General features: G+C 38.3%; 1 protein-coding gene across 2 annotated transcripts; it reads left to right on the top strand.

Moving 5' to 3' along the window:
- Nucleotides 1-7303: 7303 nt before the first annotated feature.
- Nucleotides 7304-26232, top strand: eif2b3 (eukaryotic translation initiation factor 2B, subunit 3 gamma). Of its 2 annotated transcripts, none has more exons than XM_033982601.2 (12): nucleotides 7304-7611; nucleotides 7865-8020; nucleotides 9385-9539; nucleotides 12916-13075; nucleotides 13153-13264; nucleotides 18556-18645; nucleotides 20143-20279; nucleotides 20350-20540; nucleotides 20802-20864; nucleotides 20996-21144; nucleotides 23428-23531; nucleotides 26086-26232. In XM_033982601.2, exons 2-12 carry the CDS (start codon nucleotides 7873-7875, stop codon nucleotides 26136-26138), a joined length of 1362 nt encoding a protein of 453 aa, XP_033838492.1. In that variant the 5' UTR covers nucleotides 7304-7611; nucleotides 7865-7872; the 3' UTR covers nucleotides 26139-26232. The 2 variants fall into 2 exon arrangements, with proteins under 2 accessions (XP_033838492.1, XP_033838493.1); XM_033982602.2 differs by having other exon boundaries at nucleotides 7868-8020.
- The last annotated feature ends 626 nt before the right edge of the window (nucleotides 26233-26858 follow it).

Consider the following 26858-nt stretch of genomic DNA (forward strand, 5'->3'; position numbering starts at 1 on the left):
ATGGTTGGACTTCTGATAAAACAAACCCAGACGACCATGAAACAGCAGATTTCACAAGAAAGATTGCTAAAGTCCTTCTCCCTGGGGCAAATAACAAATCCTGGGTATAGTGCTTGCGGCTGTACTTCATCTTAAATAATGACAGAAGCAGGCAGTCTCAGATGACCACAGTGGTTGCAGCTCACTTCCATATAAATGTTAAGGTCATTTAACCAGTAATGAGTCTATTTGGTTAAGTGGCAAAAACTAAATATGTGCATATGGAGTCTGCTTTTAAAAATATCCAATGTGCATAACTCTGCTTGCTGACATAGCAAAGTGATGTCTATAATAAAACACAAACAAAAATATCCTAATGTATTGTAACTAAAGTGTTATTATTGCAACTACTTGGCAACTAGTACTAATTTAACAATTCTTCACATGAAAACAATACTAAAACACATATACTTGCCCTTTCCCTATATCAGGTTTATGCAATATTCAAGGTCCAAATGTTCTCGTTATCACAATTCTAGAGAGGCTTGTGGGCTTAGTGTGTGTAATAACATAAAGTTTCCATTGCAGTAAACTAGTAAAATCCTACAGCTCAACTTTAAAACATGCTATAGTTTGATGTAGTTTTGAATGTAACCAAGTAGTGTGTTTAATGTAGTGCACAAATCTATTTCCTCCCACAGAACAGAGAATAAAATTTGATAGCTTGTACTGAAAATAACCGTCTGTGTACACCTCTACTATCTCATGGAGCATATGTGAATATTGCCATATGGGAACAAAGTGCAGGCGGTAGGTTTACGGAGGCCTCTAAAAGTGTCTTCACTGCTGTCCAGGGGCCCTGATTTATCCTCGCTCCAATGTGTGACTGCAGTGCCTTCACGAAACACAACCTTCATAACATCTGCCCCAGATGTGTGTATCTGCGTATGCAACAATATACACTCATGATACATAAGAAACTCAGAGTTAGTTTGAGAGGAAAAAGTTACAGAATCCAAGAATCTGTACAACATATGTTTGAAATACCTGTGACAAAAACAACAAAAGGTAAGGAAAGGGCAATGTAGGAGCATGTTGTATGTAATTAGATTAAGTGGAAAGATTACAGTAAAATGACTGCACTTTTGAAAGGCAGATCTGACCCACAATCGCATCACGCTATGATTTATCCCCAAATATAAGCTGAAAATGACATGTCATTTGTTGAGCGTGTGTGGTCTGGTTCGTGAATATGCCCACATGAATGTGTGTCTGCAGTGGTCTAATAGTCTGCAACTGCAAACAACTGTTTCCACGTATTTTATAGTGCCTGGAGTACAGTCCTCAGGGAAACAACACAACAGACGTTTGTTAATGCTGGAAAAGTGTTCCCTGATCCTTGTTTGGCTATGCCTTCACGGTTAGGGGTTAGCTATTTTATTATATAACCAGTTAATATGTACATTGTATGTTTTACATACAAAAATGTATGGTTTGTGTGCATTCATGTTGCTAAATGAGCCTTAGACAAATCAAGGGCTATTGTGCCTAAGAGGCTAATGTTCATTATAAATGTATTACGTAATGTCTGGTTATATTTTATTGTTTCATATTTGGAAGACTGTACAGTCTTATTGTCATCTTCACATCTCCAACAACTACATAACTTATTACTCATGTGAATGCATGCACTGATGTATTGTGTGGCTCTTCAGTCAGGACACTGGTGATAGTTTATGGTGTCCATTTCCATTATTACATTGGAATTCATAACTTAGAAAAAAGATTGATTGAATGTATTTATGTGTTGATTCATTTTTGGCTGGAGTCCTTTGCAGTTCCATTGCAGGACCAACATCTTGACCAATAAAATCAAAATTTTATTTTATTACACTGACATATATTTTGAAATGTTTTTAATTCTTAGAGTTTATTTTAGGTGTATTTTACTACAATACATTATACAAATTTACAATTACAGTATATTATCTGGATGAATGCTAACTTTATAAGCCTTTCCATACAGGCCCACCTGAACCTATGAACGCCCCCCTTCACAAACAGACTTATGGCTTTTGTCTATTTGAACACTGGACACAAGCATGGGTGTTCCTGAGGTCAGCCTTTCTCCCTGTCTTCCTCTTAAACACAGCCTGGCATGCACAGTGCACCACACCCCTGACACAGACAAACACCTTCACCTCAGTCTCATGTAGGTGCAGACAGGACCACACACACTGTCTCACACACTCGTCTTTGGAATGCTATTAACTTTGATTTGAGTTAAAAGACAGAATTTGTGGAGTGTAAGATTGAAAAGCAGAAATATTTGTCTATTATAATGAAAAAGTTTAAAATTCACAAAGAGCATTGCTGAATCACTGATGAGATGGGGACAAGACAAGAATGCAACCAAAACCTGTAAAGGGGGGTCTACTTTAATTTAAAGTCTCTGGTTGTGATCTCCCGGTGGCTTGGCTTCATGAAGATGTTACTGCTTTGCCTGGGACGTTTCACAGTATGGCTCAAACATATCTATATGGCATTTATTTCATTAAGCGTTTTTTATTGTTGAAATACATCGGGAAACATTAATTCTTAATGTTAGAGGGGTCACCTCTCCACAGATTTGACCTGTAACTTGGCCTCGTGATGTCACCAGCTTCTTTGTGGAGAGTTTAAAGCCATACGGTGAAACATTATTGGCTAAGCAATAACCTCTGGAGATAATCAGATGGCAGAACCTCTACTAGAACATTTATATAGAGCATGTTTAAATCTGTTGTACATCCACAAACATGTTCTCTATATTTTAACTTTCAAAACTATTCTGACATAGCAGCTTGTAATTTAACTCTTAACTAATACTAACTAATGATAACTATTGCAAGTATCTTTATCACATTCTTAAGACCTCCTCAAAGGGCTGCAAAGGCAAAGAAAATATACAGTCTTTGTAAAGAAATATCTTGTTGTACGCGTAGTTTAGACCTCTACAAACACGTTCTGAAACTCATGGGATTAGTTTATCAGTGAATATTTCAGTCGTCTCTCAAATGTTAACGTTCCTGGAGGTGTTTACAATATGCACTCTGAACAGAATGCAACTTTTTAAACATATATCACAGATCAGAAAAAAATCAGGATTCAACTTTTTTCCAAAATTGTGCAGCCCTGCCCTGGACATCTACGGTTCACCTACTTCCTTCAACTGTTTGTCTTTTCTCCGGTACCACTGTTCTCATTTCTAATATTGTTTATCCACTGAAATAACAATTTATAATTCATATTTAGAATCAAACAATTCTCCAATTTCAAAGAGTATGTGAAAAGTGTGTTTTGGATGTTCAATCTTCTAAATGCAGTAGTTTGGACATGAAATCTCAACTCTCCTCTCAAATGCAAAGGGCGTTATAAGAGAAGCTTATACAGTGAGTCACCTGACCTCAAGAAACATTACTTTGCAAATTTGATTCTTACTATTATAGGCAATACCTGCAATTTTATTTTGTACGACTTTACACATTGGCTTAAAAATATGCTAAAATATTTCTGCTCTATTTTCTCAGTGATGGTATATTTGTGTTGAAATAGCTGAGTGCGTTCACATGTGTCTTTTAAAGGCCACTGTCTGTCTGACCAGCTGACCACTGTCTGGGAGGTCCCTCCACCAGTGTGGCCAAATATGTGCCGACACACACGAGACAAGAAGAACTGTGTGTGTCCAACTAAGAGATCAACACTTCTTTCATCTCATCCTCCATTCTGATTATTTGTACTGCTTTGTAATTATTATCTATACAGTACATGGTAATCTCATAGGGATAACTATAAGCAAACAGCATTATTAAAACAGAGAGAAGATGAGACAAACTTGTGCATGAACATGCCATGCCAGTGCCCCAAAGCAGGGAGTTGCCCAACCTTTCCCAGTTGGGCTTCTCAAAAACCCAACCCAGATATTTCCTGGTTCTGACACCAGCTTGGCTCTCAAAAACCCTCCAACAAGAAGAGAATTACTCCATATGTGTGTTCAAGTGCAAAAGAATGAATTTCAAGGTCTGGTGACGCAGACGCTTAAACTTTAGGGAGACTAAGGGAGGGGAAAAGATCCCACTTATTTGTAAGAAGTCACTGGAAAACGTGGTTCAGGACACAGATGTTTGGGTTGGTGGCAATGTTTTGTAGCTAGTTTTAAATACACTGTTATGTGGAACTTTATGGTCTGTTTTTGTGGTTGTATTTCAATATATTTGAAAGATGCTCTAAGCAGACCTTCTGTGTTCCACTGATTCACAAATGGTGGGTTAGGAACCAAACATGGGCCATAATAAACTCATGGTTCACTGTTCTCGTTGTCATTCTGCACATCTGTAAGTGGATGTGCTTGTTCCAGTTCCAAATCTATATAAAACAAGCAGATTTTGTCTTAAGAGTATGCCACTTATACTGATACACTTTTGTATAATGGAAGTACATAAGCACTTACAAGGGGGTACTTGGAATGATTTCAGTATTATTTGAATAAAAATATTCTTTATAGTATTTTACATCCTCACGAATGTTTTGGAGGATTTTTTTTTTATAAAAGCAAATATATAGAATAACTGACCATAGTAAACACATTTATTTGCATAGTATTCAAGTTGGGGGTTACTCAGCATGTGAGACAAAGTTAAGAGGGTACTTTAGACAAAAAAGGTTGGGAACTTTTGCATAGTATACGACTACACCTTTGATGAGATACTTTTATGGATATCCCAGAAAGAACAAGATGAATGGGGGAAGATTGAATGATGATGTGAATGTACATTGAACACTACTCTGCACTCTACTCACTAGTTGAACATTATTGCTTTACCTCCTATTTCAGTGGTAATTAACTTGTGGGATAAAAAAGTGGGTCATAGGAAGCAAGAATACTCACATAGTCATTCCTCAATGGCCCAGGTTGTGTCATGGAGGGCATCTATAACATATTTCCACACCAGTCCTTGCACACTACAAATCATGTGATCTGCTATGGTAGAATATCTGAAAAGAGCAAACAAAATTATACATAGGGTTATGTTTTGGTTTCCATGGCACCAGTGCGGCCTCCCAGCACATTGGCTCTGGACATGCTACAAACACAAACCACCATATAGCGCAGTGTATATGCCCACCTCTAAACTTGTATACTCAAACAGACATCCACATGTGCGCGTCTCGCTCTCTCTCGCACACACAGTCCCTGCTTGGCCCAGCTCTGCTCTGCTCTCTCCCTGGGTGGTCCGCGCTGCAAATGTTTATGATCTAAACCAAGCTAATCCAACTGGCTTGTTGCAGTGAATTGAGAATGATTTACAAGACGCAACAACATGGCCAAAGAGGAAGGAGAAAATCAGACAAAACCATGGGGCTCCATTTGAAGTCAACTCGGCACTAGACCTGTACACTCTGCTTTTCGATTTAAGAACGAAAGACAAATTGTGAAAAAATGTTCGCTATTAAACATGCACTATGTAACTTTTCTGGGGGAGGGTCCATCACCTACTTGTGCCCATAGAGATGTTTGTGCTTTTCCTGAAAGGATCCACAGTAAGCTATTAAACTCAGGTATAATGTATTAAATTACACATGGGTTTATTGCACAAAATGGCACGCATTCTTACTGTGAGCTGGGTCTCCTCTCCACAGATCTGATGTGTATCTTGGCCTGATAGTGTCACCAGCTTTTCTCTAGATAGAAAAGCCACACTGCAGAACATTCCAGGCAAAGCAATAACATCTGTACGGAGGCAGGTAGGTGGCAGACCCTCCAACATTAATAGTAGTGCAGTTTGGTTTGGTTTGGCTTGATCTGAAAACTTAATCAAGAAAAAAATACAGCTAAACCAGGGCTGAAAGGGGAACTAAATCTGGACTGGTTTTGAGTAAATCACAAGGCAATCATTTTGAAACTGTAATTTCAATATTTATGGTTTTGTGGTCTGTTAACAGTGATCTACCATCCATTTCAATGTAAAATACATAGCTTACACTTTAAAATTACAGGTCAAATGTTACCAGCAGTTCAATTTGGGAACTATGCACGTAAAGGTGCGCAGGGGCGCAGTGTATTGAGTCAGTGGGTTTCCCAGTCCAAAATCCTATTTTATGATGAGTGAGAGGGGATGCCACCTGCACACTGACAGCACCTTGTAAACTTTTGTGGTTAGCTAAAAAAGAGAAGAATGGCTGCTCTTGTGCTACAAGCAATATAGAGGTCACTCACTGCTCTGCAGGACTGCCAATATTTCAAATCGACAGTCAAATAAATAATAAGACATACTTACAGTGGCATACAAAACAAATAAGATGTTCATATACTATAAAAAAACAAAACATATACTATAAAAAACCAAACATTATATGTAGGTAGTTCTTGAATATCTAGTGGGATACAAACATAAACCAGAAAGCCCATAAAAACAGCTCTGTTAACAAAGTAAAAGTAATCATAACCCTCATTTTAGCAGGATGATTTTTATCTTCGCTCTTAAATAAAGGCTTGTTTGTCTATTTCTCTACTGCACTGTGCTTCCTCCCTCTGGTTTCCAGTGAGCAGCAACGAGCAGTCAAGCTCATCTCCTGGCCAGAGCAAACAAAACCAAAGCCACATTCCCCAAGCTCAATTTGCTGTTACGTCTCAGCTCTGTGAATTGGGAGTTTTCAAGCCTGAAGAATGGAAGAGAAGCTGGGTGGCTGCTAATCTGTTCACACCACGTTTCGCGTGTGTGTGTGTGCGTGTGTGGGGTGTGTGTGGGGGTGGGGGTGTGTGTGTGGGTGTGTGTGTGTGTGTGTGGGGGGGTGTGTGTGTGTGTGTGTGTGTGTGTGTGGTAAGTGCGCAGTGGGGCTCTATTTTTGTATTTTAGAGCTGTTCACTTCAATATAAAATGTTCTTTAAGCTCAAGATACAAATGCTCTATGTAATTGTAAGATGTTATGGAGGAGCACTCTGCTGCACACCATGTTGCAGGCAATTTTATAAAGGCATCACTAAACCAAACTCATTCTTTTACTATTGAGAACACGTCACATTTATTGTGTAATTGATTATTGTACAAATTAATATTAACAACGTTAGACCACAAGAATTTAGAGTTCAGGTTCATTACACTTTGTTTGTGGTTATAACATACTAGTTGCTTTTTGCAGATGCATTATAAATACAAGTAAAACTAGATTAATTTCATTAAATCAAAACGCGATGCGAGTTAGCTATCTTACCTTTTATCCGACCCTCTTTTGCTAATTTCCCTTGCGGAACTTCATATTACAGGGCGTAGTTTCCTGACGGACCGATTTCATGAAAGCACTCAGGTGTCATCATACGATACATGCTAGTTAAACTTGCCGGATTTATGTCAAGCATTTAAGAGTAGACTTTCTGTTTTTTAGCTATGATTTCTGGAATCGGAATTTAATTTCCTCACATATCGATCTATATGCTTATATTGGATCAGTGCAGCAAAGCGGTGTGCGATAGCTCTGACAAATGTTAGCAAAGTGCTAACAACAGTGACAGCAGCAACTAGTTTCATCCATGCGATACAGTCGCTGTCATTTCCACTGACAGTCTGTTTCCTGGGATCGTGTAGAGCCTGACAGGTATGCACCTATGATGATCTAACTAGTATTGTGTAACCAAGTGTGTTGTTTGCATCAACCATGTGTCTTTAGAACTGCGGCTCGGCTGTAAGGACTTTACTCACTAAAATATATAATGATTTGCCATTAAGTCTTTCTGGAATTTATTCTCATTCAGCTATAGATAAAATGCATTCACTTGCTACTATTCTTTAAGACAGTGAAATAAAACATAGGCTATTTAGTGAATCCAGTTTTGTCTTTTGTGTTTCAGAAGACATTATGGAGCTGCAGGCAGTGCTGATGGCAGCTGGAGGGGGCTCTCGTATGACAGACTTGACTTACAACACCCCCAAGCCTATGTTACCTGTTGGCAACAAGCCAGTTATCTGGTACCCTCTCAATCTACTGGAAAGAGTGGGTTTTGAAGGTATTACATTATCTTTTTTTCATTGTGAAAATTGCTGTCAGATGTACTTCTAGAAGTGCTCACTTTTCATATAATAAAATGTAAAGTAGAGATGTCAAGTTTAGTTGGTTAATTGGGAATTGTGATTATTCAGGTTACATAGCATAATGTAAAGTACTAAAGAACAACAATGACGAATAACAATAATGTGACTTTTCAATGTGACATGTCTTATAAAGTGCATATATCACAAGACCTAATGAACCAAATTAGATTAATAATCATGACAATTAGAAGCAAAATTAAGTAATTTAAATTTGATCTAGACTAGAAGGCCACCTTAAATGTGTAAAAGTGTTTTATCTATCTGATCATTTTACATTAACTTCATCATTCAGAATTTTTTGATATTATGATGAAGCTCATCACTTACTGTTTGACAATGGGAATGAAAAAAAATTACATTGTATTCATTCACTGTTGTTTACTTATGCTCTCAATAGATGTGAATAATTGATTATTGTGAGAAAAAAAACATGATTTTACAACACACTAAAATACTGCTAAAATGTGACCATTTGATATTTTTCTTTTTTTCTTTTATATTATATTTATATTGTTATATATTTAACGCAGTAAACTGTGTTGAAGTTAAAACATACATAATACATTATGTAACTTTGTGTTGCATATATTTTCATCTGCCCTTCCACTTTCGTAATAATGTCAGCCCTTCATAAATCTTGCAACAACACTCACTAACCCATGTTTATGAATGAATTATGTTATTACAGACCATGTTTAATCTCTTAACTTTATACGTACTATTATTGGCCCAAAAATGAATCCATTCATAAAATGTCTGTTACAAATCTCACTTTAACCAGCTCGTCATCACATCGTAAGACAGTGTCAGGTGTGCATTTCCTGTCTAGATTTACCACCCACATTTCTGCCTTTTTTGGTGCAGCGAGCCCAAGGTCCAGGATCTGTGGTCATATAAAGGGATTTGTTGCTGTGTGCTATTTCTGCTAGTAAACAGGGCTGTTATTATGAGAGCCTGTAGGTCCCAACTACCCTAAATAAAACTACCTTGCTATACATAATCACCCTGTGTGGCCAAATTTTTACAGTGTGCTGCCAACTAGCCAAAGCCCTGCAATTTGGTTTTACTAGGCTGACAGAGCCATAGCACACAAATGCCCAGTAGAACTCATTTTATGTAGATAAAACTCATTAAACCAGATGGACCCTGCAATGTTTTAGAAGCACAAAGACGTCTTGTTATACTGTTAACTTATTAAGTTTATAAATGGCAGTAGATCTGGCTGTATTTAGATAAATTACAAAAAGCATGTTTGTAACTATTTATTTTATGTTTTCAGAGGTAATAGTCATAACCACCAAAGAAGTCCAGAAGATGATGAGCACAGACCCTAAAATAAAGGAGGTCAGAATGAAACTTGATGTGGTTTGCATCCAGGAAGATGGAGACATGGGCACTGCAGACACTCTTAGGCACATCCAACAGAAAATAAAGGTATGAATGAATCAATAGTACACATTACTCGGTCAAAGGGGTTTGTTTGGTGATAAATGGTACATGAAATAACCATGTTGCAATCAGTGCTGAAATAAACAGTTTGGCAAAAGTCAAAACCAAGTAACTAATGAAAACTGATGATTTAAAAGGGGTCATTGTGTCCATTTTGTGTAATGCTTGATGACCACTGAGGCGTGCTGTTCCCTTCTCTGGACAACCAGGGCTGTCGAAGTGCCTCATTTCACCTTTTTTTAAATACACACAGACATGCATGGCCCCCATGCTGACATGCTATCCATGACCCTGGTACCAATTTCCAGAACGTCTCTGTCTCATGCTCACAGATCCCTCCATGCCTCCCTTCATCCCATTCTCTATAAACATATGAGGTCATGGTTAAAACTCAAACTCCCTGTGCTGCCAGTTTACCCAGTGCACCATTTATTTTCATCCATATTCAGTGTACATCTGTGCAACATTTGTGTTTGAACATGTGAGGTTATTTTGTCCCTCTGTATATACCACACATTTGACAGACCGTGGTTGTTGTGAAAAGTTTATCAATTCTGCATTCTACAAGATCTAGTGTATACTGTTAAATATTGATGATTCTTGGCTGACCTATATTTGAGACCTTTTGCTCGCATCTTTTCCACAAAAATTGTTTATGTTGATGCTATAAAAAAAGCTGGATGATAAACCAGGGAGTAAAATGTTCTTGACAAAACTGTACACCCAGCCACATGTTTTTATACAACACTTAATGCTCATCACAATCTTCTGAGTTCAGCTCCTTTTTCATTTTAAAAAGGATTCATCAGAAGCTTAAAATGCCACATTTTGTTGTGACAGGTGAGTTAAATATTTTCTCTGTGCCATTTGAATGGGTCTCTTCACATTCTTATTATTGTCTTTGTTGAATAGTTGCGTAGCGTAACCCCACACACGTACACTCTTCGGCCGGACTAGCTCCAGCATGCTTCCATTGAGAATAGGCCAGTTCCTAATCCTTTGAGCAGCCTGTTAGATTAGAGGCATTGAGTTACACTCTTTGACACACTGGAGGGTGACGAGTGAAGCACCGTAACCATGGCCTGCCAAATCCCAGCGCAGAAATCACTCAAACTGTCAACCTGATGCATGAGTACAGTATAGACATACTCGCTCACTCATCTCCTTACATAAACCCACTCCCACCAAGGGATTTGGTGTAACCTCTCAAACAAAATGCTTACAGGAATCGGTGTACACTCCAGCTAAGCAAAGGAGGTCATCTTTCTTCATTACTGAAAAGAGAGATTATGAGTGACATATTTTATTTTCCCCTCTCCTTAAACAGACTCAAGAATGGAGGGATATTTCTCATTGTTGCGCTGTAATCCTCACCAATGAATAAAGCCAGTGTAAATGCTTCTTTGTACGCCTAAACCTACTACTTTTATTATCATTGGGCTTAATCACCTGGCAGCACGTGTGTATGCAGTCTCAATATTTTTTCTTAAAGAAAAACATGTTCAAGTCCAGCTTAAGAGTTGGTTTTGATTTATGCTGAGTTGCAAGTCAAACGCAGCTGGGCCTGGTACAATAGGCACAGTACAATATTTAGTTATAAGATATTTACGCGGGGGCTAGAAATTGAGAGAGAACATGAAAAGTGCACACCTGAGCGTTTATACTATTTTGATTTCATATCATGTTCTGTCAAAGTAAAATGGTATGGTCAGAGTTTAAAATCTAGAAATATGCAGTTTTCTCTGTTTTTATAAATTTATAGCAAATTTGTATCTCTCAAATTCACATAATCACATTTCAACCTCTTCTCTAAGAACCCTTACAGACCCCCTGAGATTCTTTGGGAACCCAAAGTTGGGTTCTGACACCCAGGTTAGTGCTTGGTCTAGTGAGCTGCCTCAAGCAAAATCTAAAAATTAACAGCTTGCCCTATTGACCAGAGCCTAAACACTCTAAGCAATGATATCATTGCATTTTGTATCTTTTAATTCCACATAAATTCAAAATTGTACACCAGGTTCCTCAAATAGATTTACAACAATAATTTAGCTCAAAGCTTAAAATGGCCGTTGGCGTAGCTGGCCCATGGTGGAGTGCTTGTGGGATTGTTTGTGCGTGTGTGGTCCTGACCTGTCCAGGGATGGTGGCTGTTGAAAGGCCAAAGTGTCTGTGGCTCTCCAGCTGACTCCACTCTGCTGTCGCCTCCGCCTGTGTGGGAACATGCATATGTGCTTCTCAGTGTGTGATAGGGAAGAGTTGAAAGGTCCCAGAGGCTCAGTGTTGGTAGATCTGCTGCAGACACATACATCCAATCTGCGGCTGCGGCTGTTTCCTGTCGCCAGATTCAGGCCAGGTTATGATCCCGAATTGGCGCTATAGGTCAACTGTGTGAACTTTGACCCTTATAAAATCTTTTCTTTAACATTAATAGCTGCGGTCTATCATTTCAGGCCTGAAGGATGCCACAGTTTGTTCTTTAAAGTCAGTGTTCACTTCAGCGTTTGGGCATCTGGCACTAATGGTGGGATTAGTCTCCACGCTGACAGCTCAGATCTCTACACAGACAGATGGATACCGCACACAGACACATAAGTGTAAACACAGATACATGCTGAAATGAAGCATCAGTGACGGCCATTTAGACTAAAGACAGCGCTCACCTTATCATTGTCCTTATTGGTAAACTTTTTCCCTCTGCATTGCCTTAAGAAACATTGTAGACTTCCACTAAAAATGAAAAATAGGTGTATGTTAATGTCACAAATCAATAGTTTTTCCTTACTTGCTGCCTTTATCTGAAAATCTACTATTACCATTATCTGCGTTTTATTTTACCTTGTCAGCAGCCTAACAGAACAAATGCATTACAACAATATTTTTGGCTAACGTACATTATAAAAGTTGGTGTGATATGTTTTTCAGCATATTCTTTTCCACATTAAGTCACACTTAAATTGAACTGAGCACAGAAACCAAATATGGCCATTGGTCAGCTCACACCTATCATGTTTCTACATTATACTTGTATGTTGTGATTACTCTGAAAGAAAATTCTGCTCAATGACACTCCAGCAGTCCTGCATACCTTAAACAGGAGAGGAAGACAGGATTTACTGCCTACTGTCAACTCTGTTTAGGCAAGTGTAACACAGAGCCTACAAGTGTGTATGCTGGTGCTTTGGTTTGGCCTATGTACAAGTAATACTACACCCCTGACCAAGAACAATTACTCCTCTCGTTCTGCAACTTTTAAAAAACTGTGGTTTATTTAAAGCATTGTTACCGCATATTTGTGTAACTGAGAGGTTTGGTTGTCAAAATCAATAGAATACAATTAAGGTGTATTTTTTTTTTTCCCCAGACGGACATTTTGGTTTTGAGTTGTGACCTTATAACTGATGTGGCTCTACATGAAGTGGTCGACCTGTTCCGTGCCCACAATGCCACCATGGCCATGTTAATGAGCAAGACGCACGAGTTCACAGAGACGGTCCCGGGGCAGAAGGGCAAGAAGAAAACAGGTAATGATTGTAAAGTTTTATGGAGGTTTGGTGCGTGGTGCAAGTGTATGGTTTAATTATGAAATGATATTTTTCAGCTGAGCAGAGGGACTTTGTCGGCGTGGATCATTCAGGCAAGAGGCTGCTCTTCATGGCCAACGAGGCAGATCTGGAAGATGGACTGTCGATCAGGAAATCTATAATGAGAAAGTAAGTCTGGTTGGGTGGATGTGAAAAATAAATGCATCTTTTATTTGTTTTATTTGTTTAATAAATGGGACTGTGCATATTAATTATAATTAACCTATGTAAATATAACAGAATTAGACATAGAGACTAATTTCCAGCAGTAGTCCCATGGCAGGTTGGTGCCAAGACGGCCAGCTCCAAAACAAATCACAAAATACTGAAAGCCACAAAGACATGGGTAAGTTAGTAAACATTAGTAAAAGCAGCATAAGCAGATTAGCAAAGTGTACTGCACAATAAAGCGGCATAGACAAAATGACACAACAATATGACAATTAACCACACACACTTTAAGGTTTAGTATGTCCACATTGTGACTGCAGGATTATAATAAATCAATTGTGTACAAATGCTGTCAGTTTATATAGATTGTGCTTATACAATATATAATTTTTTTTATTTTCATTTTTGTATATGGTTAGTCTGACACTCATTTGGGAGATGATTCATATAAAACCTAAAACTAAAAGGAAAGTGTTAGTCTAGTCTAGTCTAATACTCCTTAAATTTTAAAGTAAACATTTTTCCAGGCTTCTGCAAATCCAGATAAACCAACTGTTACTCTTGGATAATTTGCCATAACTATGTCACTATATAAAATGAAATGATATGGCTCCTGTATAAATATTATTCCCAATATCATGGCCAGCGTGTAATGGAAGCTATCATTTGAGATGTTTTATACAGTTTGTGTGTGGGATTCTAGTCATAGGAATTCTCCTCTAGGTGGGTTCTCTCTCTGAAATGCTTGCGTATGTGCGAGCGGGTGTTTTGGAAGCTCGTAAATACTTCATGGAGCCAAAGCCACTGTAAATTTTGGCCAATAAGAGGAGGGGGGCTGAGCAGCTGCATGCAGGTTTTCCTCCAAATACGCACACACTTACATGCAAATGCTTACAAACACTCCGAGAGGCTTTGAACATGACCTGGAGGTGGATAGTGATGGAGAAAAAACAGTCACATATTGTCACTCTGTTATGGATACACAGAAGAGCCCACAGCAAAACATGTCTGGCTCACTTTGAAAGATTCATATCCTATAAATCATCCCGATTCATTTATATACACACGCAGATGAAACGCAAACATATGACTCAAACACTATTTATCGCCCAAGGTTGTAATCAGATTCCAGAGTTTCATGAATTTCTTAAACCCAGCAGTAGGTCATTTTACAAGATCCGACTGTTTTAGCCATCAAGTGGATCACTGCACATGCACAACACATGCATGCACGGTTATTGGTTCAAATGTGATCATGATGTACAGTTTTGTATTTTACTACTTCAACATATTCATTATAGGTTGAACTGAGACCCTAAATCTGGTACTTTTTTAAAATTTTTATGAATGAAGACTATACCGTTAATACAATGTAGCAATTATGTGTGATTATAACCCCAAACGATCACATAAAGTACAAAATAAATTAAAATAAAATGATTATTTGCATTATTATCAATGTCTGCTGGTTGGAGCTTTTTACGTTAATGGATTCATAACAACGTATTTTGAACTTTTTCGCTTGCTTAAAATATTGTGATTTCAGTTATGATTAAAAAAAATAGTTTTCACATTTAAATAAAAAAGTACATATATATTGCACACACACACACACACACACACAGAAAATACCTCTGATTATTAATATTTCCGAATTGTTGTTATTTTGCACTGGCTCCATTCATCTTGCACACATTTTTGGCTCACCTCAACATGCCCTTCCTTGACAGTGTGAAACCTGTCTTTGAACACAGACTTGGAGAGGTATTGCCGTAACCTTTTATTTAGCGTATAACCTAGTGCAAAGGGAAAACAAAAGTCATTAGTTTAATGTTCAGCAGTTTAATGGTCAAAATTAAAGGACCAGCGTTCATGTAATCACACTACACTGTATTTGTGTTTGAAATGTCCCTTTTAATCACCCTTCTTCAAAATTTGTTTTCAATCTAAGCTTAAACTTGTGATGGGAAATATCTACACTCACACAAAGTTACTGCAGTCTTAAGAGATACATGAACATATACCACGAAATAATACAATTTACTTCTGTTTAAATCCTCAACCATAAAACAAACATTGACAGGATTTGTTAAATAAGCTTCTCAGTGCTCTTAGCTCTAAGGCAAAAACCTGCTAATGAGGATATTAACAGTCCCTCTGCAGTTTCAAATCATGTTCTGCCTCGGGGGTTTAGATGAAACGGAATAAGGCTTTACTAAAGATTGTTTTCAGCTATTAATCTGACTGATGATTCACTGTCTGCAGAGCCTCTAAACTATTGTCTCCTTTACGCTAAACTCTGCAGCTGTCAGAGTGACGGGAAGGAAGAAATAAAAGATGCGTAGTCTTGTTTTGGAAATAAGTGCGCTTGTAAATTTGCCTGACCTGTAATTAATGGAACAAAACAAACAACACAGAAATGTATATTGGTGAGATGCTAGTTTTATGATGGCATTTGGTCTCTACTACTGTAGTTTTATTAAATACAGCCATGCTCTTTCATTTCACTATTGCCGTCTATCCAACCTTTTTGTAATTTTTTTGTATTAATATTAGTTTTTGCAGTTTTATATTCACTTTAAGCATAATCTAATTTGGAAACCCCTGACTCTTGCCAACAACATTCATTAAAACTATATATTTAAGAAGACATATTATGGTTTTTGGGTAGTTCGTATTAAAGTTTAACATATACGTAGACCATCATTTTGCATATTGTTTATTTTAAAGTGCAATATTTTGTAGAACGGCTTAATAATGAAACAAACTCACTGACGTTCTGTTCAAAACTTTGGAACTAAGTGGCTCCCTCTTAGTATTCTGCATTTCACTGTAGCACGCAGCAGATTTTATTGTTGAAGAATGGCTGTGTGATATTTTTAACCTTACGCAAATTACCTGGAGTTAGTTTTGTTTTGTTTCTTTTTTAATTGCAAGTACAAGGGGTGTGGGTGAAAAATGTTCTGAGCACTTAAGCCTTGAATGCAGGACAGTACATTATTATTCAAACATGCATGAATCAATCAAAATAGAACTCTAAGCTAGATAATGAACACTGTTATAGCCAGTAGTCGATGAAGTACTCAGTTTTGTTAAGTAAAAGTACAGATACATAAGTGTTGTTAATTTATTCAAGGGTTAAATGTAGTTTTTCTTATGATTTTTGTGTTTTTATTTTTGTTTGCTCAAAGCTCTGAAAACTTTAGTCCGGACGTTACCACATAAATGGAAAAAATAACCCTTAAAATCATATGAAATGTACATTTTTACTTTTCAGTCCAGCTCAAAAGTACAGATACCTGCTCTCAAATGTAGTGACGTGAAAGTAAGAAGTATCCCCTGTAAAATTTAGTAGAATTTCACCACCAGTTGTAACATGGTTGAAGGGCGATTTTGCATAATATGTCCGTTTAATCGGTGACACACAATGACGTCGTATGCAGAGTATTCCCCCTAATCGACTTGCACACATGGGAAATGGTGTAAGAATAAGTACATTCACGAGTCACCTGCAGAGTGTCCACAGTGAATTCACATGTGTTTTTATGCTTTTGAATACAATAAGTTTACTATGATGAACACACACACTTCACAGATTTGATGTATGGCTTTCAACAGCTGGTTGTAAAATACGTGTGACTGAGCAATCCTTCTGTGTCACTTTGGGCATGTATATATTATTGGTGAAGACTGACTACGCACTGATGATGATGAATGGGGATTTATGGGTGGGAATGGAAAAAATTGTGGATGATTTTGTATTTGTACATGTTTTTAACATTTGAGGAATATGGACATTTGCTGCTTTCTTTCTAATTGCTGCTGGCGAACCTATAATACTGCTCTTAATTTATCTTGAGGCTGGATGTCTAAAATTAATGAGGTGATATTGGGATTGTCTCAAATTATAATCGGGCAATATGTTTTTCAGTTTGTCTAAAATAGGATAAAATGCACGGAAAATGTATTGGTTGATTCTCGGATATCACAAAAATGTAAACTGATTATGAAATGGCCCACAAATTTGAAAAATATATTCTTCTTCTCTTCTTCTCTTCTCAGAACTGAAATGGGGGAAAAAAGGCTTTTGGTTATTTTTCTTTCCAAAAATGGAATATATTTCAAGGACATGCAAAACTGGATACAATGGTGCCACTATTGCACTTTAATAATCAGGTGTTAAACTTTTATAATCACACCTGCATCTGTTTTTAATGTTTTAAAAGGAGTTGTGTTTAGTTTTTTGGGGTTTTTTTCTGTATTTTAAACAGGGCACCCATGAAAAGGAGAGACTGGTACTCTCATTGGGCTCTCCGTGTATAAATAAAGATAAATAAATAAATAGAATTATTATTATTTTGTCGTTTTTTTCATTTTTATTCAGTCCTTTTCTACATCTAACCATACACCCATCTATAATTGCTAACAGGGCCGAGGTTATTAATGCTGTTACATTTGCTGAATCAATTTTTAAAGTTCATTGTGGACTGTGACCATCATATGCTTTTGTTTTTCGTCAGCATAGCATTTTTACTCCAGTAATGAAAGGCAGACATTTTAAATCACCTTGCTAAACTGGTACAACATGCCCAAACTATTGAACACTAATGGATGGTGTATGTGATTAGCAGCAAATGGGCTACGGCATGTTAAGGCAGTGTTCTGATGGAGTGCACCCTGCTGCTTTTATTATGTAATGATTGGGAGGGCAGAGGAAGAGGAGGGCAGGTCGGAGAGGTGAGGCCTGATTTGTTTATGGAAACCTGGAGGTCGAAATGGCTTTCATTGGCTCTCGCTTCATAAATGTCACATGTTCAAACTCAGCGCCACCGTGACTTATTGTCTATCTATGTGTACGCAGACCCCGAGTCAACATAAACCTGTCTCGCCGGCAGCTTGCTCATAACGGGGGCTCTGTGGGGCGACATCTACGGTGGCTGAGGCAGGACAATAGACAGATGTCACTAGTTTAAGACTTGGATGTCATCTGGTTTCCATCAAGCGTTCATGCACAGAGAAGATTAAAAAGGAGAGTTGGTAAATGAGAGGCAAACAAAAAAATAACAAAATAAAAATGGTATGCATTAAAGACGTTCTAGAAAATAGCCCCCCAAGTACAAGCTAAGTGGTTTCTCATGAAGAGCATCTATGAACTGTATACAACAACAGTGGAGCACAACAATATGTATCTAGTTTCAGATTAAACAGATTGTCAATTTCATTTCATTTTCATTTCATTTTTCCTTCAGACACCCTCGGATGCACATCAAAACCGGACTTGAAGACGCTCACCTCTACTGTCTCAAAAAGGCTGTGGTGGACTTTCTTACAGAAAACAAGTAAGTGTTTAATATTGCATTAATTATATATATTTTCTTTAGGCAAGGGAAGTTTATTTGTATAGCACAATATGTACACAAAGTAATTCAAAGCGCTTTACAGAATAAGAAAGACATTAAAATCACAATACAAACAAATCAAAACATAAATAATCATCATAAAATTAGCATTAAAAGAGAAGAGTGCAGAATAAAAACCTTTCAGTCATATGCACAGATAAACAGAACCGTTTGGAGCCAGGAATTAAACATTGTCAAAGTAGAGGCCCGTCTTGAGTGTGGTCAGCCTCTCATAAATGATAACTTCCTTCTCATTACATCCACAAGACAGATGATTCTTCTCTTCACTTGTTTGAACCAATAATGAGTATTTTAACATTTGGAAAACGCATCAGCTCAGCCAGTCGACCGCTACCAGTCTTCTGATCTACTGTAAGACCATACACCTCCGAGTCTCTCATACATTAACTCAGGTTTGCTACTTTACCATTGCGCACAGTATGTAAAGGTCCTATTAGCAGGATATTCCAGCGAGGTGTTAATTTGTTTTACTATGTGCCACTGAGGTAGGCAGTTAGGCCTTTAACCTCAAAGTGAAGCCATGTCACAGACTACCTGCTGTAGATGTTATACAGCAACAATGCTCTTCGGGTATTGGTGGAGTATTTGATTTGTGCAGCATGTAAAAACACAATAGAATAAAATGTGTAAAGTTAACTGTGAGCTGTGATACCTGGGATGTTATGTAGCAGGTGAGTGTTTCATATGTGTGTGAGTTACAGGTCAGTAATTCCCTTTAAAAAAACATACAAGCATTAGCGTTATTAGTTGGAACTGTTATTGCAGTTTGGTTAATACTAATAAATACTAAAAATATTAAAGTTGGGTGGAAACTTCAAATGTCGTATTTTAGCATTAAAAGGGATTCTTAATGTTTCCCTGAACTCTTCATTCCCTGTTGTATTAAATTCAATATTGGGATTTTGTGCGTTGGATTAAGCACATTATGTCATATCATCACACGTATCACATCTCCTTCACATTATTGGGAATTTTTGAGACTCTTGTTGCATTCTCTTTCTTGGCCCCCTCTCCTTTTCTCTCTCTTGTTCAGTGTCTCACTCTTTGATAGAAATAGACAGAGTAACTCTTGTTTTTGTTTTTCCATTCAGATGGAAATTCTAATCTCCCTTTAAAAGAGTTAGAAAGAAGGGGTGCGAGTTCAGTGCGGAGGAAAAGAACTTAAGTCAAAGAAATACACAGGGAGACAAGACATTGCTCAGCTTTATCTACTTGTGCCCAGTTAGTAAATGGAAAGTAGATGCATAGTCTCATTTCTATTAGGTTGTTTCAATTATGTTGTGTCATGGCAACAGTGAGTTATACTATCTACCAAATAGTATAAATGATGTGTTACCCTCCAGCTTTTTAGGTACGACTGTATATTGGGTGTTGCTTTACTAATAAAAAAGTGATTTATTCTTTTTTATTTTTTAGATCTATCTCATCAATTCGTGGGGAGTTGGTGCCTTATCTTGTACGCAAACAATTTTCAAAAACAACCAACAGTTCTAAAATCAAAGATGACACGGACGATCAAAGCCAAAATAAAACTGACAGCGTAGCCATCCACGGTGAGCCATATTTGGAAATATTATAGTACTGAAACGTAATTAACTATTATTCTGGTGTGCTTTTGTCTAGAGCTTCTGATTTCATCCCGGGATGAGGCTCTGCTTCAGCTGGCCCAGGAGCGGTCCTGTTGGAATGACCACCGAGGGGACATGAGCGAGGCGTACCACGGGGGGAAGCTGCGCTGCTACGTTCACATAATGGACCAGGGCCTGTGCTTCCGGGTCAACTCTCTGGCTGCCTACATTGAGGCCAACCGACTGGTCAGTTATACAGAAAGTGCCAGCTATTTTAAGTCAGATGACCATACCCATGTTAATTGGATTTGTAAAGTTGCTCCTTAAATCACTCAATTATCATAAATGCAGATGAAATTATATTCAATATGGGCTTGAAAAAGGTGTTTAAATGCATTTAAACTGTGTCTTTTCGAACCCATCCCCATCCCTTTTCTTCTTAAAGGAAAAATTTTAACCCTTCACTTATTAATTTAATCGTTTTTTCATCCTCATTGTCTTGACTAGGCCCCAAAACTGTTTGAGGAGCCAGCAGTCCATCCATCTGCTGTCATTTCTGAAAGATGTCAGGTATGTAATCTGTTTCATTAAATGTAACAAATTATCTAAGAAAAAAGTCTACTGAAATTAAGATAAGTGGTCTAAATGTGAGCGTTTTTATTGTAAACATTTAAACTTTTAATGTATTTTGTGCTTTTTAGATGGGTTCAGACAGTATAATTGGAGAGAAGTGCCAGATTGCAGATAAGACGTCTATCAAGAGGGCCACCATTGGAAACTACACTTCGATTAAAGAGAAGGTCAAAATCGCCAACTCCATCATCATGCATCATGTGACCATTGAAGAGGGGTAAGGATAATACTCAAAAATATGTCATGTTCTGATTTTAGGAACAGAAATTTTAACTCATCTTCCATGTCCCATTACCAATTGTGTGCGTGTTGATGGGAGGTGTAGCAGGTTTTGTTTTCCCTTCTTCATGGGGTCAAACGGGGAGCGCTGAGTTAACAATGCATCTATTGGGGTGCAACCAGCCAGAGACCACTTCCAAACAAACACGAAGCTAGTGAACTGAATCCCAAAACATCCATATATTTCATTTAACCTCAAATTTACTCACTGGTGCCAGAATCCCTGCTGCTTTTGGAATTTGGGAAGCACCAATGCCATTCAAAATGCTGTTGTACTTCTGTCTGTCCTTTAGCATCAGCATCTACTTTTCATTCAACTGAAAGGCTATTGAAAAGTTATCATGAAAAGAAATTTGTCAAAACAGTGTAGTTCTATTGTATCAATCTAATTTTGATAGTTCTATTTACTTCCAGGGGGCATTTCAATATTGTATTTGCATAATAAGTTACCACGATGCAACACCATGATTCTCTCCTTTTAATAAGCCTTTTGTCATAACAAGAACCTGGAAATTCATTTTACAGTTTATAGGGAAACTTGTGGGAGGAAGTGGGCTTATAATCATAGACATCAACCTTTGAATGGTTTAATTTTGTTTTATTTCATAGTGTATTAGTTGTCACATTAGTTTATCTTATTATCACGGATACAAGGCTGTAGTTGCTTCAGAAGTTGAAATTCTAGCTCCTATTCTCCAACTCATTCCCTTTTATCTCTTGCTTTTTCCATCAAGTCCTCATTGCCGTATCCCTATGTCCGGTCCGTCTCCCTCCGTCTCCTAAGCCTTTTTAGGGACCCCAGCCAGTCTGCACGGGGACCCTCATGATGCCCATGTAGGTGCACCACACAAAGCCATGAAAGAACGAGAGAAGGAGGAAAGGCGCGCACGAAAAGAAATCGCAATTCTTTCTTTTCTTTCTTTGAGAACATAAGAAGGAAGGAGAAAGAGGGAAAGAAAGAGCTAGTATGAGGGGATTAGCAGACCCCGGCCATGTCGCAGAAACCCCTCACATTTGGGTGCTCTTTGTTTGGAGCTGACCAGAGCTTGTTGACAAAGCGCTGCATGTTTGGGAAGGGGGATAGTCGGGGTCAGCCTTACAGCGAGGGGGGGGCGGGGGGTTGGTTGACGTGTGTGAGAGAGGCTCTAGGGGGGGTCGTCGCAGGGAGGAGTCCTAGTGTTAGTAATTAGCGGTGTTTCAGCTATGAAGCTTCTTTGGTGGTCTCACTCTATGCCGCGCTGTCTGTAATGTTGCAAAACTCTGAATCGTGTAATCTCCCGTCACCAACTACCACCGCCTCCACCTCCACGCAAGGCCGCAGCAGCACCGGCTTGTCCCTCCATGCCCACTGAACAGAATGGATACAAGCGTAGTCTATGTGTGGGGCGCGCGCCGGGCCAAGTGAGTGTGCGTCACTACATGGGCAAGACATTCACTTAAGCGGACACATTCTAGAGGGTCAGACAAGATGCTCTGTGTGTCCAGTCCAAGAATTTTATGGTGATGGTTTGGCTGCGTGGAAGAATGCATGGTGGGTTAGCAGCGCCAACTCAGGTGGTACAGCGAGTGCGAGCCAAAAATGTCAAAAGCAAAACTCGAGCACACACACACATAGCCTAGTTTTCTGTTGTTGTTTAATATATATGCTAATACCTTGTCATTAACGTCAGCGGACTTGAGTGCGTTTGAGTTTTCCCAACAGGTGGGAGAATCTGTAATGGGGATCTGTCCCTCTGTCTGGTCAACCCCGGTTTTGGTGCAGCTAACAGTGGAAGGCCGTGTAGCAGTCAGTGGGTCGCTCCCAGTGTGAATGTTCTCAGAGTTGTGTACCCAAAAAGCAAAAACAGAGTGAACAGTAAACATTGCCAACTCTCTAAGGAACCAGAGCACAAACGGCACATTTGGAACTTGCTGTTAACCAAACCAGTAAATGTCCACCAGACTTATTCCAGTGAAATATTAATCCTAATTAACATGGACGTTTAGCTCACCATTTTGTACCAGGATATTTGGGCAGGTGCAGGGGCTTATTTTGTAGCTAAATGTTCCAGTTTACTTCCGAAGTTGGCAAGTGTTAAAGAGCAGTGATTCCCGAATGGTGGGCTGGACCCCAAAAAGGTCATGACTCACAGGAAATTAATTGGTCTGATACTTATAGAAAAGCACAGAAAAACATGCAATGATAAGTTATTTGTGACGTAATTGTTTTTTTCTTTGTCAGGTGCAATATCCAAGGCAGTGTGATCTGCAGTAATGCTGTGATTGGGAGAGGAGCAGACCTGAAATACTGTCTTGTTGGAAACGGACAACGGATTGATGCAGAGTGTAAGACTGTAACACAATTTTTTTTATTATTTTTTTTTTCTTCTATTGCAATTTGAGGTTTATAGTTTATATAAGTACTACATTACATTACCAGAACCTAAATTACCATTAACTTTATCTACTCTTAAGATAATTAATCATATTTTGTCACCGCTTTTATCCTCCCCTGCTAGACTTTGCTACAAAAGGTGTATGGTGAATGTGTGTGGTATCTTTATGTGCCAAGCGTTTGAGTCAACTCTGAAAGTTTCTTAATTCTCAAGACTGTGTGATAGAGAGATTTGTCCAAGACTTAAAAAAAAAAAAAATCTTTAATCCTCTTGTCCCCAAAGCTAGCTGCGTGTGTGTGTTTGTGTGTGCGTTACATTGATGGAGAGGTTAGAGAGCAGAGCCAGAACAGGACCACCCGGAATTCAACAGCAGCGGCCCGCAGCCACATTCAGACACACATGCACACGTATAGCACGGCCACCACACTGAGCAGCCTAATTGAGTGAACAACAGGGCGCTTTAAGTAACAACAGTGTGAGGTTGAGCTAAACTGGTCGAAAAATGTCTGAAACAGTTGCAGCCGCTGTTAACACTGGAGGCATAGGTAGTAGGTAATGGGCCAAGATGACCGGATAATGATATGAATGATAAAGAGATTTGTTTTATCTTTCATTTTTTATGCTGGAAAAAACATGAAAAATAAAATAAAATGTTCATCTTGGCAATCCAGACTGGATAAATAACCTAACACAGACATTGTAATATTTTACAGAAGATGTGTTTTGAAATCTGTTATTATTTCTGGTAGGAATTAAAGTATGCAGTTGAGGAAAAAACTAAACAAATTAGTTCATTATTTCAATTCAAAAACTGAAAAGCAGATAAAGCTATTGGCTATTAGTCAAGGGCACTATATTCTCATTCCAGTGTGTTTAAGATGAGGCATGACTCTTTTATGATAAATGTATGACTATGTAAACTATAAAATGCATAGATCTATTAATATAGACATGTAGACATAATATATAGTATCAAAAGAAACCCGTAGAGAACAGGAGAATGTGGCTAGAAATCCACAGGCTTCTTATGATTAATAGTGTATTAGAATAAAACCCTGATTGTCTCTCGTCACCTACTGTAGCAGACTACAGGCTGCTAAAGGCATTACACGCCCACCAGCAACTAAAGACCACCCTGACAGTTGGCCTCACCCCCCCTTCACACACACACTAGTGTGTCAGGTGTGGATACTACTATGAGACATCTCCTCAGGCAGTATGACCTAATTCACATGCACGTATTTGTAATAAAGACTCATATGGACAGGAAAGAGACGCTACATCACTGTTGACTTTTTAACATGATCTGATATCTTAATAATCGTCTCCGTAGACATTATACAAGTCAATACGCAGTTGTTCAGGTCATGCATTTCTTGAAAGCTTGGTTTTGTCTCTTAGTGTTAAATATTGCATAACCGCAGCTGTGAAATGTCTTCACTCTAAAATCTTTTGTCCCGTTGACAGAATTGAATTTTTGTTTTGCTATGGATCATACCTGAACAACTAAGGGATTACACAGACATGAAAGTACACACACAACTAAGCACTTTATTAAATACCTAATGTAAAGAATATATTGTCTCTAATGGAGCAAATCATTATTCAACTACTAGTGGTACAACTGTTGTAATTACTAGTACAGGCCTATTACAGAATCCCACTAAAATTATGACTATTGCATCATGGTTACTGCCTCTTGGAGTATTCTTATTGTGAATTAAATGTATTATTACTTAGCATCTCCAAACATACTGCTTTATAAATATTATTTCTAATGGAAAGTAGAGGTTTGGTCTCTCCACCTCTGTCCCATGCTCAATTTGTCGTCCGGGTCCGTAGCTGCAGATTCCTTCACACTAAAAGCTGTCTGTGTGGATGGAACATTACTCCATGCCACCGCTTGTTTTGGATCAGCAGCGGTGCTCTGTGATAGAGGGTGTAGAGGCCCGAGTTAACTGTAGCGGGATGAGATTTAGAACGATACACGGGGAGCGCCACAGATTCAGTTCCAGTTCTGCGTCTTAGTGGGTGGTTCACAGAGCGGTCAGAATTTGTGTGATAGTGAAGCTCAAAGTAATCAAAATAAAAACCATAAAGCATTTTAAGAGAGATGCTGATTGATAAATGATATTTTATTATTATTACTGTGAACAATTTTATTTTGCTTTGGTGGTCCCGGTTTGGTTGCATAGTGAATTTGCTGGTCCCGCCTTCAAATGTTTGGGAACCTTTGCTATAATGTACTTTTCAGACAAACTTTTCTAGATGTTTTGCTCAAATCTTTATTAATTTCTGTATCCTTTCCTTTGTACATATCAGCGAAAAGGCCATTTGCGTGGTCCAAACAAACATTTATTATAAAAAAACGCCGTGCAATTCTTAAAGACGACTCTTTTGTGGAGGAGTTTCCTTCAACTTGGAACATGTAGTAGCGCTGATATTCTATAATTATGAAAACGGCTATATTTTTTCTGTCATTAATTAAATGTATCACTTTTCAGCCGAGAGGACCAACGAGGTCATCGTGGGAACTGATCAGCTGATGGAAATCTAAACAATTAACCAGTCAGAAGGGAGCATGTAAGGCATTGCTATGGGCTCTTTGTACATTGTGTCTACATTTTAATAAAGCCTGACCTCATACATTATATTTGTACTTTGGTCATGTATTATGTCAACATACACATCTGTTTTCAATCGCATATCTGTGCATATTTATTTTGGGGGTTATTCTAATATTTCAATCAAAACAGCAACTTTAAATCTTGTGAAGTAACACTGTACCGTGTGAACAATGAAAGGCATCAGTTTCATCTTGTAATGCTTGAGATGTTCTGCCCTTAGGCGGATTCTAGTGAACTAGTAATACTCTCAAAATAGTAATCTAATTAAAGTCACAATATATCTCTGGAAGGGGGTTGCATCTTTACTCCGGATATCCTAAACCATTTCCTAACAACTCCTCTCTTTTGTCATTCCTGTGTTTCTGATCTGAGTTCTGAGTTAGTTGCTTGTCAGTTTAAATTGACAGTGTCAGTAATTGCGTTTGGTGTTAAATTGCACGAGATGTGAAGAGCAGATATGCTGAGAAACAGGCAGTGGGAGGGGCTAAAACGCTCTACGTAAAAGGGGGATGAGGTTTATTTGTACACAAAAATGGTGCATGCGTAGGCCGCAGACCACCCAGCTTGACTCAGTATCAGTTAACAGCGACGCCCCACCCTCGCACTCACACGCGCAGGCGGAAACTTGCGCTTTTCTCCTCTCTTCTTTT

This window comes from Periophthalmus magnuspinnatus, chromosome 17 (genome assembly GCF_009829125.3).
Source record: "Periophthalmus magnuspinnatus isolate fPerMag1 chromosome 17, fPerMag1.2.pri, whole genome shotgun sequence".
NCBI classification, from domain to species: Eukaryota; Metazoa; Chordata; class Actinopteri; order Gobiiformes; family Gobiidae; genus Periophthalmus; species Periophthalmus magnuspinnatus.